The 16,715-nt window shown below is 38.9% G+C and overlaps 1 protein-coding gene across 2 annotated transcripts in view; it reads right to left on the bottom strand.

Annotated features, from left to right (window-relative positions):
• Nucleotides 1-330: 330 nt before the first annotated feature.
• Nucleotides 331-16,715, bottom strand: part of dennd1a (DENN/MADD domain containing 1A) — a 39,587-nt gene continuing 23,202 nt past the window's right edge. The window contains exons 11-23 of one of the 2 annotated variants that reach the window (XM_088010691.1): nt 16,100-16,145; nt 15,833-15,934; nt 15,559-15,684; nt 15,134-15,235; nt 14,913-15,000; nt 14,233-14,273; nt 8,644-8,715; nt 8,359-8,415; nt 7,081-7,230; nt 5,233-5,297; nt 3,855-3,992; nt 3,287-3,527; nt 331-2,355 (exon numbers count right to left, since the gene is read on the bottom strand). In XM_088010691.1, the coding sequence (XP_087866817.1) occupies nt 1,315-2,355; nt 3,287-3,527; nt 3,855-3,992; nt 5,233-5,297; nt 7,081-7,230; nt 8,359-8,415; nt 8,644-8,715; nt 14,233-14,273; nt 14,913-15,000; nt 15,134-15,235; nt 15,559-15,684; nt 15,833-15,934; nt 16,100-16,145 (2,269 nt within the window). In that variant the 3' untranslated portion in view covers nt 331-1,314. The remainder of the gene's footprint in view (nt 2,356-3,286; nt 3,528-3,854; nt 3,993-5,232; nt 5,298-7,080; nt 7,231-8,358; nt 8,416-8,643; nt 8,716-14,232; nt 14,274-14,912; nt 15,001-15,133; nt 15,236-15,558; nt 15,685-15,832; nt 15,935-16,099; nt 16,146-16,715) is intronic. The other variant, XM_088010692.1, reaches the window with a different exon arrangement.

Here is a 16,715-nt window from a genome sequence, read left to right as displayed (position 1 = left end):
TATTCATTTTAGTTTTAGAAAATATTCTAAAATTATTTTTGAAATGAAATACTAAAATATTACCTTATTTACACTACATCTACATGAGCAAGAGCCTTATTTCTTTCTAAATTTCTACTAGAAAAGACCTACCCTTGGTACTTTGTCAAAAACTTGTATAGTCGATATCAGTAGTGATTCTTCCTTTTGGCTGGAGGACCATTTATGGTGGAACTCTAGTTCTTTCTTTAGTTATATTGGTGAAAAATAAGAATTTAACTGAACAATGAAAAAAAAATCAGTAAAACTTCAAATGAAAACATGTAGGAAGGAAACACACTATGCAAAATGTAGTGTTTCAAAAACCTCATTTGAATTTATTTATACAGAAATTTTAAAATGATCTTGGGGATATTAGTGTAGCTGAGTGTGTTTGCTTAAAATATTTAGTTTTTAAGAACAGAGGAAACATTTTCACAGGTCAAGTACAGAAGCATAAAAGGAAAATTCATCATGAAGGCCAAGAGAAAACAGCACAATATAAGAACCAACAAAAATATCAGCAAAACAATGGCTGGATAGAGGGGAACCACCATTTATAGCTACTCAACTATCGTGACATCTGGATGGTTAGCTAGACAATACTGTGTGCTTTGGAGATCTATAGAGGGTGTTGATGTGATAGTACTAAAGTCTGGTGACTAAAGTCTGGTGACACTAGAGGGGGGGGGAAAAAGTGTGTTGGCAATTAGCAATATGCTACAAACTGTTTTTGAAGCAAAGCTGTCTTTAGATGGGATTTTATGCCACAGGCCCCGACGCTGAGCTGGAACCAGATACAGCAGCAGGACAGAAGGAGTCTGGGTGGCCTACCCACTTTATCTAGACTGTCAGTTGTAGCGTAGGAGCCATACCACTAAGTCATCAGATGAACTAAGCACAACAGCAGTAGTACGATATTCTATAGTCAAAGAAAAGCTCATTATAGAGCATTCCAACCTTGTAATAAATAATCAAATCAAAAGACATTTCAGTTTCTGAATCCAGAAGATTTAATGAGCTAATGAGCCAGCCATGTTATGGCAGCTTTACTAAGAATTTAATGAATCTGAATTCAGTGCATGACCAAACTGCTCAGCTCTGAACCTAAGTGTGTTTAGTAAGTGTTGTTAACACAATGGGTTCATTCCTTCGGATTAAAGCTCATAGCTAACAGTCCCTGCTGTGTCTGCGTGTCTGGGTTTTTTTGCCCTGACACTCCACTGCAACATTAGAACAGCAAAAAGATCTAGACAAAGACAAATTAAATTGTGTGTTCGCATATGATGCACACAATTAGTCAAATGTTTCCCACTTCCTCCTGAGGTCCTCTACCTTCTTCTTCTGTGGTGTGGCCATATGAAGCAGGTCCCCAAAAGGATCCGGAGGGTTCTGATGTTCTTCTTGTGCCTGCAGAGGCTTTGGCAGCGTGTTCATAGGTGTGCTGAAGACACAGGCGGAATCCCCCAGGCTGGAGAGGGCATGGCTGCTGCCAGAGGAGCGAGGCAGAGTACTGACTGAGGGGGAGGCTGCTGACGGGGCCAGCCCATGGCTGGGGGGTAGGGTGGAAATGCAGGGGGATGGCTGTCTGTGGAGTCCTGGTAATGTAGAGAAGGGCTGAGGCTGGGATGAAGCGTGGATGTATGGACCTAATGGAGGACCATAGACGGCTGTAAAGGGATTTCCACTAACAGCTGGTGAGTATTGCTGCAAAGACTGGGCAAATGGGTTTAGAGATATGTGAGGGTGAGGAGGAAAATGGGGAAGACTCTGTGGGTAGGGCCTGGGTGCTAGAGCTGGCTTGCATGCAGACGATGCCATGATATCCAAGGCATCTGGGAGAGCAGAAAGGTTAGTCTGTGCAGAGCTGCTCAAGGGGTCCAAAAGCCTGATTAGATCAACACCGTCCTCATCAGGTTTTGGGGGCCTCTGCTGGGGTTCATCTGAGGTCATACTCAAAGCCTGCCGGAATTCTTCTCTTCCTGGAGTAGTTCTTCCTTCACCATTCCCTGAAGTCTTGGAACGCATCTGCACAGTAGGGGGCACCAGAACAGTTCCCAGCTCGGGTGTCTTCCTTCCGTGGGGTCGAGGAATGGTTATGTTACCAAAGGCAGAGGGATCTAGAGAGTCTACTGCTATGCCAGAGCTTTCACAGAGAGGGGAGCAGGATTCCATTTGTACTGGAAGTTGGACAGACGGAGGCCTATCACAGGCAGGAGGCACACAGACAGGCAGGATAGACGGCTCCTGGCCTAGACTGCCCAGCTTGTTGTAAGGATTGGAGAGCTTGAGTCCTGGAAGAGTTCGGGAGTTTTCACTGATGCTCAGGTCCAATCTCTGCAGGAACAACCAGACAAACAGAACACTGCATAGTTCATGTTCCACTACAGAGCCCAGCTAGATTAAACATAAACTTTCCGTTACTGCTGTTGCCTGCACATCTAAAATGTTTCCTGAATGATACAAATGTGTTCAGTTTACTACTTGTGACATTTAGTTTAAGTTTTTTACATAGCAAAAATAGATCTAATAATTTGACTAAAACTCAATCATAAAAATTTCACATCCTGCTAACAGCAGGGAAACGGATGGAGAGAGAAGAGCTGACAGCAGAATCAAGAACAGTTCTAGCCTTGTCAATAAATGGGATATTTTTCATGATCATTCATTTAAAGCACGCATGGTTTCTTTGAGGAATCCTGTAAACCAGGGGTCCCCAGGCTACGGCCCGCGGGCCGGATCCGGCCCGCCTCCTCATTTGGTCCGGCCCCCTGAACAATACCAGAGAGCATTCAGTGTTTTTTTTCATATATATGTGGATTTTTCTTCAACCACCAGGGTTGGCTCTTGAGCAGATATGAAACTTAGTTTCCCTCAATGGAATATATACTAGTCAGTACCAGTCACCGTTTCGCTCACGGTTTTTTTCCATTTGCATTCTGGGTAAAAATCTATCTACAAACGCGAATATGTCATCGGCAGTAATCCACCCCCCTCCCCTCCCACCACGGTCCACAGTTTCAATCTCTCCCCCCTCCTCCCCCCCTGTCAACAAAAGTTTTTTAAGGTTTCTTTCTCGAAAAACTAAGACCGGCCCCCGACCAGAAAAGGGAACAGTTATGTGGCCCTCGCAGGAAAAAGTTTGGGGACCCCTGCTGTAAACCCTTTGCTTTCCATTCCATTTAATTTCTTTTGTATATTGTGATAATCTAAACTTTTACGCAGTCTGCTGGGCTGTTTATGCTGTAACTCCGAATGGATGGCTGACCTGGAAGGTGAACTTTGCTTGTAATTCTCCAAAGTCTTTCGGTGTTCTCAGGTCCTCCAGACTCTTAGCCAGGGTGATTGGTTGACACTCAGGTTCATCCTGGCATCCAAAAATGTCTCCCAGCAGGTTGACATTGGAGAACTTTTCTGTAACTGGACTAGGAGGGGCAGTGAGGCTTTCTGCCCCCAAACCACGGTCATCTATCAACTCCACCTCCTTCAGGGAACGGTATGGCTGTGGTCTGCAGACAGACGGGGTCCTTTGGTTATTAAAGTCTTTGGTAATACAGGAGTTTGTCATAAATATGGAACCAAATGTTACCTTAACAACAAGAAAAAATAAGGATCTTTGTGGCAAAAATGTTGAGACTTAGACTCCCTCATTAACACACAAAAGCATAATGGCCTTCAAACTATTACTTCCCCCTTCATATGCAAAGAGGTTTTGTTTTTAGGACATAATGCTAGCGATAGACATATAGACATATTTCACTGGTAAATATAGGAAGGAAAAAGTTTAGAAAATATAGTAGAAAAAGTTTATTTAAGGTGACCAAAGAGATGCCTACAGAGGTGACCAGTCAAAAGGAGTGGAGAAAAGAAAACTGTCAGGAAAGCCAGAGATGGACTCATCATCATAATGGAGCTCGTCCCCAGATGAATCCTCTGACAGAAACACTGTATAGTGACGAGTAGGACGGACAGAACTACAGAGCAAAGACAGAAAAAGAGAAAATTTACAGTGCATCACACTAAGTCAAAAAGAGACAGAAAGTAAAAAGGGAAATTAAGTAAAGAAGGACCTCTAAAATCTTTTTATACACTGAACATTAGATCTGAGAATGTTTTGCCAGACAATTTTTTAAACATGTAGTGTATAACATATTTTGTTCCCCTAAAAATGCAAGTGTGTGAATCACTGCAACATTACTAAGCTACTTAATGCTTTTCATTTCAGATGTTAAAAATTGTATGGTAACATTTTATCTGACGAGGTGTGCATAAGACTGACATGACGGTCTTATAACCTCAGTTGATAAAGGTTATAAATATGACCTGTTATGAACATGAAGGAGTCTTTATGAATGTCTATGACAGTTGTCATGAAGTGACAAGTGACATAATGACACTTTTTACTGCAAAGTTGCTCTAAAAGTTGCATTGAAAGTCTATTAAAAGTGCCAACTTTGCATTAAAGTGTCATTATTTACAAAATAATACAAAGTTACCAATTGTACAAGAAAAACAAGTAACATTACAGACCCACCTCTCTACTTCTGAAGTCAATAATTGAAAATTATTTACATAGACTAGTAAAACTTTGAAAAAGAAAACTGTTATACCTACTTCTTTTAAACCTAGAACCTAAATCCAACCGACTGAAGGGGTTACTATTTCATATTGAATCAAATAAAATGTTTGTATAATGTACCAAGTACATGATTAAAAGAACTGTTAATTAAAAAAAAAGACCAAATGCATGTAGTCTTGGAACCATCTTGTACTGTATATAACATGACTACCTGATTGAGTGGAGAGTCATTACAGATGCACCCATCAGGGTTTTTCAGTTGATAAGAGGTTTACAGAAAAACTGCCCACTCTGATTTTAAACCAATCATGATTGTTTTTTTTGGTAGAATGCATGTAATGGAAACATGTGATGGAGGTTCTTTGATAAGAGAAGTGTTGAATCCAACAGAAACTGAATAAACATTATTTCAGCTTGGGTATCGAATCTTTCTGACCTTTAAAAATGCATCAAAGGGAATGAAACTAATTAGAGAAGATACTGAGAAGACAGGTCAATTTTGATCTCTGCTCTATTTCATTATTTCTGCCAAGTTGGTCAGAACATTTTAGTACTCCAGGCATATTTAGTGCAAGTATTAAGCCTTTCGCCATTTTATTTTTGACTTTAGTGCATATAATTAAATATATGCTTACTGGTCACAGCTGCTTTCCAGACTCGAGTTACTGCTTGGTCTCTTTAATAGTGTTGGTGGTCGGGCCTGTAGTAATGACAAAGCAAAGGAAGCAACTCCACATCAATATGCATAAATTCCAGTTCTCCAAAAACACAGTGAACAATTTGACCGAGAGAGATGGCTGAAGTTCAGTTCAGTGAATGCAGAGCTTGTAGTTGAACATAAAAAGTCTTCCTTTCTGCAGGACAAGTCAAAAGAAAAACTAACAAAATACCCAGAATAAGACCCTAAATCCATTGCAAGCTCATGGGGAAATAATGCGAATGTAGAGAAGTAGCAAAACAGGAAAAAGAGTTCACAATTTCTTATAAAAAAATAAGAACTCACTGCTTCATAGTCAATTTTATTTATGTAATTAAAATGCACTTGTTCAAATTAACACAATAACAAGAAAAATAATGTAGTAACTGGCAGAACAAAAACAAATATTTTTTGGATTCTAATTGCCTCTATTTTAGATCAAATAAGATGAGTCATCACTGTGACAGACATATCCAAAAGTTATGTCAATTTGACACAGTTTTATCAGTTTTGTTTCTCACAGAATGTCCCAAGCAATGCCTAAGGTGGGTAAGGGGGTCCAAATTGTCTTGATATAGATCTTAATACAGGATTGTAAACCAGGTCTTTCACTGGTCTGCATGAGGACCATGAGGATCCACAACAGCTGACAAAGGGAAAAGGGCGACACTCATCAACTAAGCTGGTTCCAGCTCATATACAACATTAGTTCATCTGCATAAATCTTCAATGATCTCAAGCACACCTCCTCCTACCCTTCTAAACAGTAATACTCTGTAAATTAGAATACATGTCCTGATGAATCTTGTTTGTCAGGTTGAAAGTACCTGTTGAAAATAACAGCACACTTTTCATTAAGCTCTCATTTAAGTTTTTAAAAATACTATTTCTATTGGTGTGATGTTTTCACTGTAATTGAAAGCTAATTATAATTAACAGAAATGAAGGCTTTCAAACATCCACCTGTGCAGAATTAATCTATAGCAGTGGTCCCCAAACTTTTTCCTGTGAGGGCCAAATAACTTTATCCTTCTCTGGTGGGGGGCCGGAGATTGTTGACGGAGGTGGGGGGTGGGGGAAGGGCGCGTTTCGCGATTGATTTTACCCAGAAAGCACATGGGCAAAACCCATGAGTGAAACGGTCACTGGGACTGACTAGTATATATTCCATTGAGGGAATGTAACTTTAACATATTAATTTCTCAAATGTTAACATAAGGGCTTGTTTTGAAGTATAAGCTGCTACTTACAGGTATTGCTTCGAAGAACTCGGCGTTCACAACAGATACTGAATAAATAACTTAAAAGTCAAGCAGTTCCCTAAAAGTCCAACAGATGGCAGCAATGCACCCCAAAATGTACAGGACACACTTCCTGCTAAAGAGCCCCCTGGTGGTTGAAAAATCCACATATAAACCGGAAAATACAATAAATGAAAAAAAATCTGAATGCTCTCTGGTATTGTTCAGGGGGCCGGACCAAATGTGGAAGTGGGCCGGATCCGGCCCGCGGGCCGTAGTTTGGGGACCCCTGATCTATAGTGATAAAGTTCCGAAAATAAATAGGCTTTTCAATATAATTTATTGAATGGGTTTGTACTTCAAAAGGCTTTAAAAGTGCTTTTATCTTCTATTTATCTTTTTTTTTCCTAAAAAATATAACTTACGGTATATATTAATACACTACTAGGCAGTTCAATTATACTAAATATAACCAAGCTTCATTATGCACTTTTCAGGACTATACTGTCCTTCTTCCAGTTCAGCCCATGTTCACTTTAGCTCACCTGTCCAAAGTGCACAGTGACTGGCCTGTGGCCGTCCCATGTTCGCTCGGGTTCCTCCCTCATGATGGCAGCAGTGGAGAAAGCAAATTCTGCTGTGCTGTCATCATCGACTGCTGACCTAGGGGTAGTGAAGCCATTCTCCCCCTGCTCCTGCAAAGGGAAATCACAGGAAGAAGGACTGAAATGCCCCTCGGGTAGGGAGAGTATGTTTCGTGTTTTTCTGTGTGTCAGTGTGTTTGAGTGTGTTTCAAAGAGAAAAACTTTTCAGAAAGGTCTGAGTATTCATATGTAGAAACTACACAAGCTTGTATAAGTGCTACTTGTCCTTAATCTTTTCAGTTTTATGTATCTGCAGATGCAACAGGTTTCAGTCCAGAACTTGCCTTGAAAACAGCACAATGAATAGACTGAATTTAGCAGCCATGTACATAACTCACTAACTGTGCAATGCAGTGTAGATTATGGTAAGTAGTGTTATTAGTATTATTAGTAAATATTAGAAACAGTAAAACATCCATCCATTTTCTGTACACCCTTGTCCCTAGTGGGGTCGGGAGGGTTGCTGGTGCCTATCTCCTATGTTTCGGGCGAGAGGCGGGGTTCACCCTGTACAGGTCGCAGGGCAACACAGAGACAGACAGGACAAACATGCACACACCTGACAGTCATGTTTTTGGACTGTGGGAGGAAGCCGGAGTACCCGGAGAGAACCCACACATGCACACGGAGAACATGCAAACTCCATACAGAAAGATCCTGGGCCGGGAATCGAACCCAGAACCTTCTTGCTGCAAGGCAACAGTGCTACCAACTGTGCAGGCCTACTAAAACATCATGTTTTATTTTCTTTTTGTTCTCTTACTAGAATAGCATGATTTTTTTGTTCTATTTGTTCAACAAATGACCAACAAACTTAAACTCAAGTTTGCATGGTCCAAACTGCTCCTCAAAATTCCACCAAATATAGCAGAAATTTTCAGTTATTCTCAAACAAACATATTATTCCTCCATCATAATACTTACAGTACAACACTGGAGGAGTAAAATTGAAAAATGAATTAAAAGCTCATGCTTTTAATTCATTTTTCATTTTTACTCCTCCAGTGTTGTACCGTAACCTACCCTGTAACAGATTTCGGTCTATTACAGTAAAAACATGAGGAACATTGTTTACCTGATTGAAACATTTTGGTCTTGATAAAGATCCTGATCTGGCTATTGAGATTGGATCATACAATTTTCAGAACTCTTAGTGTAAATACCTACAGAGTTACATACCTTCTGTTTCAACCGGCTTTTGACTTCTTTGATGCGCATTTTAGCATGGTCCTTTGCCTGTTAAACAAACACAATTGGATATTCACTGCCCTTGCAGATTATAAGCAACATAAAAGTTGAGTCTCCGGAGGACGGGAAAGAAAGAGCAACCATTTTGTGCCTTGTCATCATAATGTTTGCTGCTGCAGAATTAACTATTCTACAGAACAGTTTGTTCAAACTGTTTCCAAATGACAGAAATATAATGCATTAAATTGATAGTTTTGAAGGAGGAAAAGTACTTACGAACTTGTACACAGTCTTCATGGCTGGATTTGCCTTGGTCTTCACTGTTTGAAAGATAGCTCCACCCCCTTTCTGTTTCAAAACATTAAAGAGTTAGAGGTAGAAGTCTCACCGTTAATACACAAAGTCTCACAAATGAAACATTACTGCATGAGCAAGGATGTAAAATCTCTAAATGCCTCCAGCCTTTATGTGATTAATTAATTGATAAATAATCCATCAATCTAACATAGTGAATAAAAACTGCACCCATACATATGATTGGAACCCAACAAGCATGCTAATTCCAGCAGAGGTTACGAAAACAAGGAAGACGTTAGTAAAGTCAAAAGAAGCTGCTCTATGAACCAAAGCATGTCCTAAAATCCACTTACAGGACATGCAAGGTTTTCAACAGCTGGTTCAAAACCAAAAATGAGGACCTTGTACATTGCCAGGTTTTGGTTCTTAGATGCCTCCAAGAACTTCAGGGCTACAGGCTGGATGGCTGAGGCAGCATGCAATGAAATCTCTTTGGAAGCTATCTGCACTGCTGCTTCTTGGAACCTCCCGATACCTTCGTGAGATTCTACACAGTGAATTGTGGCCACTGGTTTCAATGGTTTCCCCCAGTGTATTGTAAGCCTGGCGGCAGACATGCCTCCTTGGCCCCCACCCCCACCAGACTAAGTGTTGCTTGCTTTTGTTTTTAGGAAAATAATAAAAACATTTTTAAAATCGGCTTTTTTTTTAAAGTTAAAAGTCAGATTGCAAGCGTCTCTGCTCCTCCCAGCGTTTCACTGATGGAGCAGAGTTATTCATAAATTATATGTTTATAATTGATGCAATTAAAGGCGGGAGACTGGAACAATCACATAGCTGGCGCTTCAGCGCTTTGCTTCCCGCACTGAGTTCACCTCTTGGCGCGCCTCCTTTCACTCAAAGTGGACACAGGCTGACCTGTGTGGATATTTACATCAACCACCTGTGAGGTATTATGTTTCTCTGGAGTAGCCTTCTCTACATCAAGGTAGGAGTTTAAAACTCATCGCGTTAGCTCCGGTTGCGCAGCTCTATGTGAACCACAGGAATAACTTGTGGTTCACATAGTTATTCCTGTGGATATAACTATGTGACGCACACCACTGTCAGAGGTGTGCGTTGAGGGAGTGGTGAGAATGATTTATATTTGTGAACAAACAATTACGAACAACATTTACATGTCGACACAGTGTTTACAGCGTGTTGACATGTAAACACCAGAACCAGCATGTGGTTCTGTGTCCATCTTCCCTGTAAAGTTCATGTATGTGTTTCCAGTTGACCGGAGCGTTAGTGGTTAACGAACCAGTGCTAACCACTTATCATGCAGGTTCAGTCCAGAGAGGAACTTTCGCGCCTGCCTCTTAGTCATACATCATGATGGTTTTATAATATTTTATTATTAGTAGTAGTATTATTTAGTCTTATTTTTGCATCAAGCTATTTCAAATGCTTTGTCCACCGAGTCAGCCAGAATTAATCCATGCGGCCGCGTGGAGATCAGAGAAACTCGTCCCATAAACTTGAGCAACCAAAGCAGATTCTGTGGTGCTCAATAGACATGAAATGGAAGAGCTACTAAAGCCACATTAGCAGCATTAAATTAAATCTCCCGTTTGTTGCACATCTCTGCACGCAGTGCAACTCTAACAGTGTCAGTGTAGGATTTAGTGAAATCTGGGAGATGGACAGTAGTTTAATTGGCCAACCTATAAAGCAATAAGTTATAATTGCAGTTTTACCAATTTGTATTTGTAAACAAACAGAGCTCAAACTCAAAGATTAAACTTATAGCATCGGATTGTAGCTGTAACAAAATAAAACAATCCAACTATGAATATTTTTTTTTATTTTTTTTACAAAGTAAATTTGCCAGCTTCTTAAAATCTTAAATTTAAACGTTAAATAAATTAAACTATTTTGATTTATGTTTGCTGAAACCCTTAAATCAAATCTAGCAGCACTGATAATCTCAATAAGCAAATGTTACATTTATGCAGTGGCGTCGCCAGGAATCGTGGGCCCCCTGACAAAAAATTTGTTTGGGCCCCCCTGCAGCTGCTGTTAGAATTTTTTGAGTCTATTTGACCCATAAAAAGCGTCACCATTTTAAAGGCTTGCATCTGCCTTGCTTTCTTTGGTTCAATACTGATAATTAGCACAATATTTAAAACTCATGAATTTAACATCCAACAGTCCACATCCAGTATGCAAGTGGTTGTTTAATTTTTTTCTATTAGTTTTAGATTACTGAAATGTCTCCCCATGAGCAACAGTCAAAAGCAACATGCAACTACACATAAAGCAATCCAGACTTCTCAAAAATGCTATGTAGTTGCATTTTATTCAAGCTGCAGTTTATAACTAATAAAAAATATGTTTTTTCCATATTTGTTAAAGCTGTCACCGTGTTGTAACAGTTTGTTATGAGACAGATAATCTGTGAAAACAATCAAGCTCCTCTACCTCCTTCCTGAATTACTACTGCTAGCTAAAGTAATGCACCATTCTGACCTAAACAACCAATCAGAACTAGTGGATGCTCAATTAGCCTCATTCACTCAATGCTAAATGTGCTAATGGTGGAGAAATAACTTATCATCACAAGAAACCGCTTATCTGCCGTCATTGGTAGGTATGTTAACTAAACTGAGCATTCACAATTTGAATCTGCATAGCTCTAGCTGCAGAACGGCACAAATCGAGGGTGAGGAAAGATGAGCACCACATGAGATTGTGATTGACAGCAATAAAACTCTCCTGCCACCGAGTGGTTGTTTCCAGCACTGGGAGAAGGCAGAGGAAATAGGTTTTACACATATTACCTCTCATACCATAATGTCACAACAAAATGACAGTTTTAACAAATATGTGGAAAAAATATTTATGTAAAAGTGACATACTGCAGCTTTAATTTCACTCAGGAGAGGACGGGTCAGGAGGGACGTGGGTTAGAGCTGCTGCTCACTGACTCACCTGTTAAGTGTTATAAAAGGTACAAGGGACAAGTTTAATATATGAATCTGCTGGTAATTTCTTTCCTTAATTCATTAAATGCTAGTGAAATGGAGGCAAACAGTTATAAATTAACACTCTTGCCTTTTTCTCTCTCTCCCTCTCTTTCTTTTGAAAACCTGATTTTAACTTTTCTTAGCAGCATAATAACTCCCACAATCGTTCGTGTCTTCCACTGACTGCTGCATCACTCTCAAGCACTCTAAGCAGGAATGAACCATTTAACGCAGGGGGGGTGTTCAGGGCAAATATGGATATGTGTTTTTTGATCTGGGAGTGGGAACATTGAATTTTTACTGCTAAAAACAATCTTCGAAAATACAATATGATTAATTTTGTAGTTGACAGGGCCCCAATTTTTTATTTTTTATTTCTATGAACAAAAAATAAATAATTAAATTGTGGAGGGCCTCCTGTTGGTCAGGGCCTCTAGAATTGTCATCACTTTTCCCCCCTATACCTCGCCCCTGCATTTATGCATCTGTGGTATGTGTTAAAACATTAGCATTTATGAGACCCCTGAAGCACTGGGGGGTCTTATAGAGCCGCTGACTTAATTTGGATCAAACAGTGCAAATAATAGATATTCATTTTAATTGTATTTTTTGATTTAATGTTTTTAAGACTAGTTGTGGGCTTAAATAGCGTTTCACTGGCGATTTTTTCCCATAACATATAATTACCCAGTAATATTTTCACATTTCCTGCTGTTAAGAAAATAAATTTAAAATATGCTAGTTTTAAAACTTAACATGTCTTGATTGAAATAGCCTAATTATAGTTTTCAGATTAATAACTTATTCTGCCCTATTGACATTTATTTTACCTATTTTTATTTTACAGGAGATTTTTGGCTAAGATCTTTTGAACTGCCCTTTGTCTGTGTGGTAAACAGTCAGGAGAAGTTCCAGCTTTCACACCGATCTGTGAAAAGCCATAAAACAGCAGGAGTTCAGGCCAGTGGAGGAGAAGCTCTGCTTCCACTTTGTTTAGATAATGGTGACAACTGGTGTTTGATCTTGCAGGGAGTTTCTAACTTTAAATAGGGTCAGAGATAGCTCCTGGTTGGATGAGCAAAGATACGCCTTATTATAATAAATTAAAGACGAGAATATGTCTTTATTATAAAAGTTTCTACACAGAAGTAACAAATCAGATTTGCTCTTGCAATTCTCCAAATACATCTTTGCTTTTATTTCTTTCTTTCTTTTGTAAATGAATGTGTGTCTCTGTTGTTCTGCAGTTTCTGTTGTAATTTCATATGTTGTCTTCTATTGGATTAAACTCTGAAATTCTGTGACTCTACACTCATTGTTGTTTTCTGTGTGGTTTCACTTCAGCCCGCCGGGAGAACCTGGGATCCGTGAGAAGAAGATTGAGCCAGAGATTTTCCAAAAATATATTATAACCTAAAATCTTCTTCAACACTGCTTACTTATTTTTGCATCTTTAAGTACAAAAACATGCCGATGGACCATCTCGGCGACCCGACCACCAGGCTTAGCAAATTTTCTCAGGAAAACCATGGGTGTTGATTCAGACAATATTGTTTTTTTTAAGAGCAGGCTCAAGATCCATCTTCTTAACTTCATTTTCTGAACTGGATCATTTCAGCTCAGTTTATACATTTTCCATATAGTTGTGTGTTTTTCCATGTGGGAAAGGGGAGGGTAATGTTTGTTTTTATTTTGTGAGTTTATTTTGTATAAATCTGTACAGCACTTTGATCTGCTTTTAGGGTACCTTCTAAAATGTATTAATTTATTTGTTTGTTTGGTTGGTTGTTTGGTTGGAGAGAACTTGTTGCAGCAGCCTTCTCTGTTTCTGTGAGGTGGGCATCATTTTCTTTTTTTCTCTTTTCTATTGCGATTCCCCAGGACTCTGTTGGTATTCATCATTCAACAGAGATGCCTAAAGCACTGTCAGTAGGGAGGAAATAGAACTACAGCTATGACTCTAACTATCATTATATGAATCCTGGATGACCTGGATGACTGACGGTCATCATTGTGTTTTCATGAGAAGATTAAGGGACTATGTCTGGAGGCACGTGATTATACCGATTCACTGATACCACAGGTGACTTTGTTGACATACAATACTCAGCTTGTGAATAAAGAATTTTAAAAAAATCAGTGCTTAAAGCACCGCCTCAGGCTGTCATCCAGGATTCATAGAACCATAATTACAGTTGTAACTTAGTCCAACATCTGTGACTCTACATAGCTATATTCAGCAGAATTATAACGTCCACAATTGAATTCTTCTTTCATACAGCACTGCAACCTGGGTCAATGAGAAGTTGTAAAATAAACCGTTATTAAAGGTTTCTGGGCTGCTTCATCAGCAGAACATAACCAATATGTCCCTTAGCATGGAATAAAATACAAGGAATTGTTGTGGTGTAATGCACATTAAAATCAGCAGATACAATTCAAATGTGTTCATAACAGTCAACTACAGCCAGTTATCTAAGGGATTTCACTAAGTAACTTGGAATTAGATGGAAAAGCACATCAATATAACTAATAGATGTATGACAAATCAGCTCACCTTTACAGTAAGCAGCCACTGGTGGTAGGTCCTGTCACTGCCTGTGGGAAGGAATCAATGAAATTTATGTCAGTATAACATGACCAACAATACAAAAAATAAGAAACATATTTCTTTAGTTAACCTGGTCCTCTCAGCAGCATAGGACAACCACCAGCAACAAAACCACCTTTCACCGTGCAGGGGTCTGCATGATTACACATCCTCTAATCTAGAGCCATATGCTGTCTGATGGGAACACACCACTCAGAGACATGGTTCAAACACCCATACAAACAACACTTCCATAGATGGCAGGGGGTCTATGAGGGATGCTCCCCTGCCACACCATCAACTTTGTAGTTAATTCGAACGTATGTAATTCAATTTAAAACTATTTATTTGACAGGATTTAATTATGTATTTCTCTATAATTTTTTTAAAGTGCTTTGAGGTGATATTTCTTGTACTGTATATTGATCTTGCATAACTAAACTGAATTATCTTGAACTGACTTGAAAAGTAACCATACATAACTTCTGTGACCTGGTTCCCCCTTATATTATATGATAGCATTATGGTAGGGGGAACAATGCACAAAGTTAAGTTTAGAATATAACTGCCAGTTGTTATTTTCACTGTTTTAAATGTCTGTTTTACACTTTAAACACACAGTTTTGTAGAAGATATAGGTGGCTCACCAGCATACTCCCCCATGTTGATCTCTTCTTCAAAAATGTCATTGAAACCCTCTCCTGCATTTAACAGGTCCAAGCGACCATCAATGAACTACATTAGAAAAACAAAGTTTGGAAAAAGAAGATCCAAATTTTGCATGAGCTCATAGATTCCAAACCCACTGAACACAATTGATGTTAAAGGTGAGATTTGACAGGAGCAGCAGTGGGTGCTGTATGTATACCTGTTTAAAGAGCTGAAGTTGAATGGCATTCTGAAGGAACTGTCTCATGGCACTGGAGCGATGGTTGATAAAAGTCTCCTCGTTGAATGTTATTGGTTCCCCCTAAAAACATCAGAACATACAATTTGGGTCACACCGCTTGTTTGGGTCACGCCTAATTGTTTGTCTCTGTAGCAAACAGACATGAAATTGTTGATGAACTACATTTAAACATAGCACATAAAAAACTTAATATCTAGATACAAAGAAAATAGCAACTCCAACTGCCAAAAAATTTGATTCTGAAGGTTTCTGGTTTATGTAATAATTTGAGGAATGAAACTGGTTCCGAGTATGAAAGTGGACCTTATAAAGAGTGCCCAAAGACAAAAAATAAATATTGTGTGGAAGCATTTTCTATTAAGTCAAATCCATTCCAGACTCACCGCTTCGAACTGCAGAGCATTCCTGTAGCTTCCAAACAGAGATGCCTGACTCTTGAGAAAGGCTCGAGCCACACCATCTCCCGTTGTAGTTGAAACTTTCTTCAAACGGCTTTTTAAGGATGAAACCTACATATTAGAAAGTCACACTCATTATTACAAACTTTATGATGGCTTTCCACAGAATAATGAGCATTATTATCTAACAATGGTGATTTTTTAGTTTCGCCTTCCTGAACTCTAAACAGCCATTTGCAGCTGCCCAGGAGAATCTCACCACATCATTGGGAAGGCTTTGAAGGTCATGATAGGGGGTTTCTAGGGTGTTGGTGTCTACATTCAAGAGAACCACATCATCCAGAGCCATCCCTTGAACTTTCTACAAAAACAACAGAAGCAAATGGCACAATGACATGATATATTTTATGTATGAAATAACTTAAATCATCTCAAAGCTAACACAAGCCAAGCTTAATATAATGCAGAGACTTGGATTGCTTTTCATGATCCAGATCAAGTGGGCAATAAAGTCATAGACCACTACCTCCATCAGGCTGGAATGTACTCCGATGAGGAAAGGCATTGGAGCACTGAGGAAAAAAACATAAAAAAACTGTTTATTTACGGTATGACAACACCTGAGACTATGACATTAAATAAATCCTATAAATTCCCATGCAGTTTAGTAGCTCTATAGATCCATTCAACAAATTAGAAAATCATGTCATGATAACGTTATTTTAGGAACTATGTCACTAAGCAAAACACATCATGTACATTAATTACATGCATGTTTGTAAGGTTTTATGTATTTTACTTATGATTATTTTCTAACTTAGAGGTAATGAAAATATGACATTTAAAATTAAAATATTCAGTTTTACATCTAAAAGCAGAATTGTGAGCTTAATAAAAATTATGTTTAATACCTGCTTAAGTTGTTTTCATTTTCAAAAGGCACTTTTAATCTCACAAACGGGACTCACTGGGCTGTATATTCTAAATATTTCAATATGACTGTATAGTACTTAGTACATTTCCACTCTAGAAAATGATTCCTATGTGCTGGAGATCTCTCAATTAAGAGTCAGGTTTTTTGCAGTCATCACTGCTGTGGTTTATGTCGCAACACAAACAGCACTTTGTTTGTGTTGCGACAC

Source organism: Poecilia mexicana, unplaced genomic scaffold (genome assembly GCF_051168715.1).
Source record: "Poecilia mexicana isolate PSO_F unplaced genomic scaffold, ASM5116871v1 scaffold_12, whole genome shotgun sequence".
In the NCBI taxonomy this organism is placed as follows: Eukaryota; Metazoa; Chordata; class Actinopteri; order Cyprinodontiformes; family Poeciliidae; genus Poecilia; species Poecilia mexicana.
This window is presented reverse-complemented; position numbering and strand designations above follow the sequence as displayed.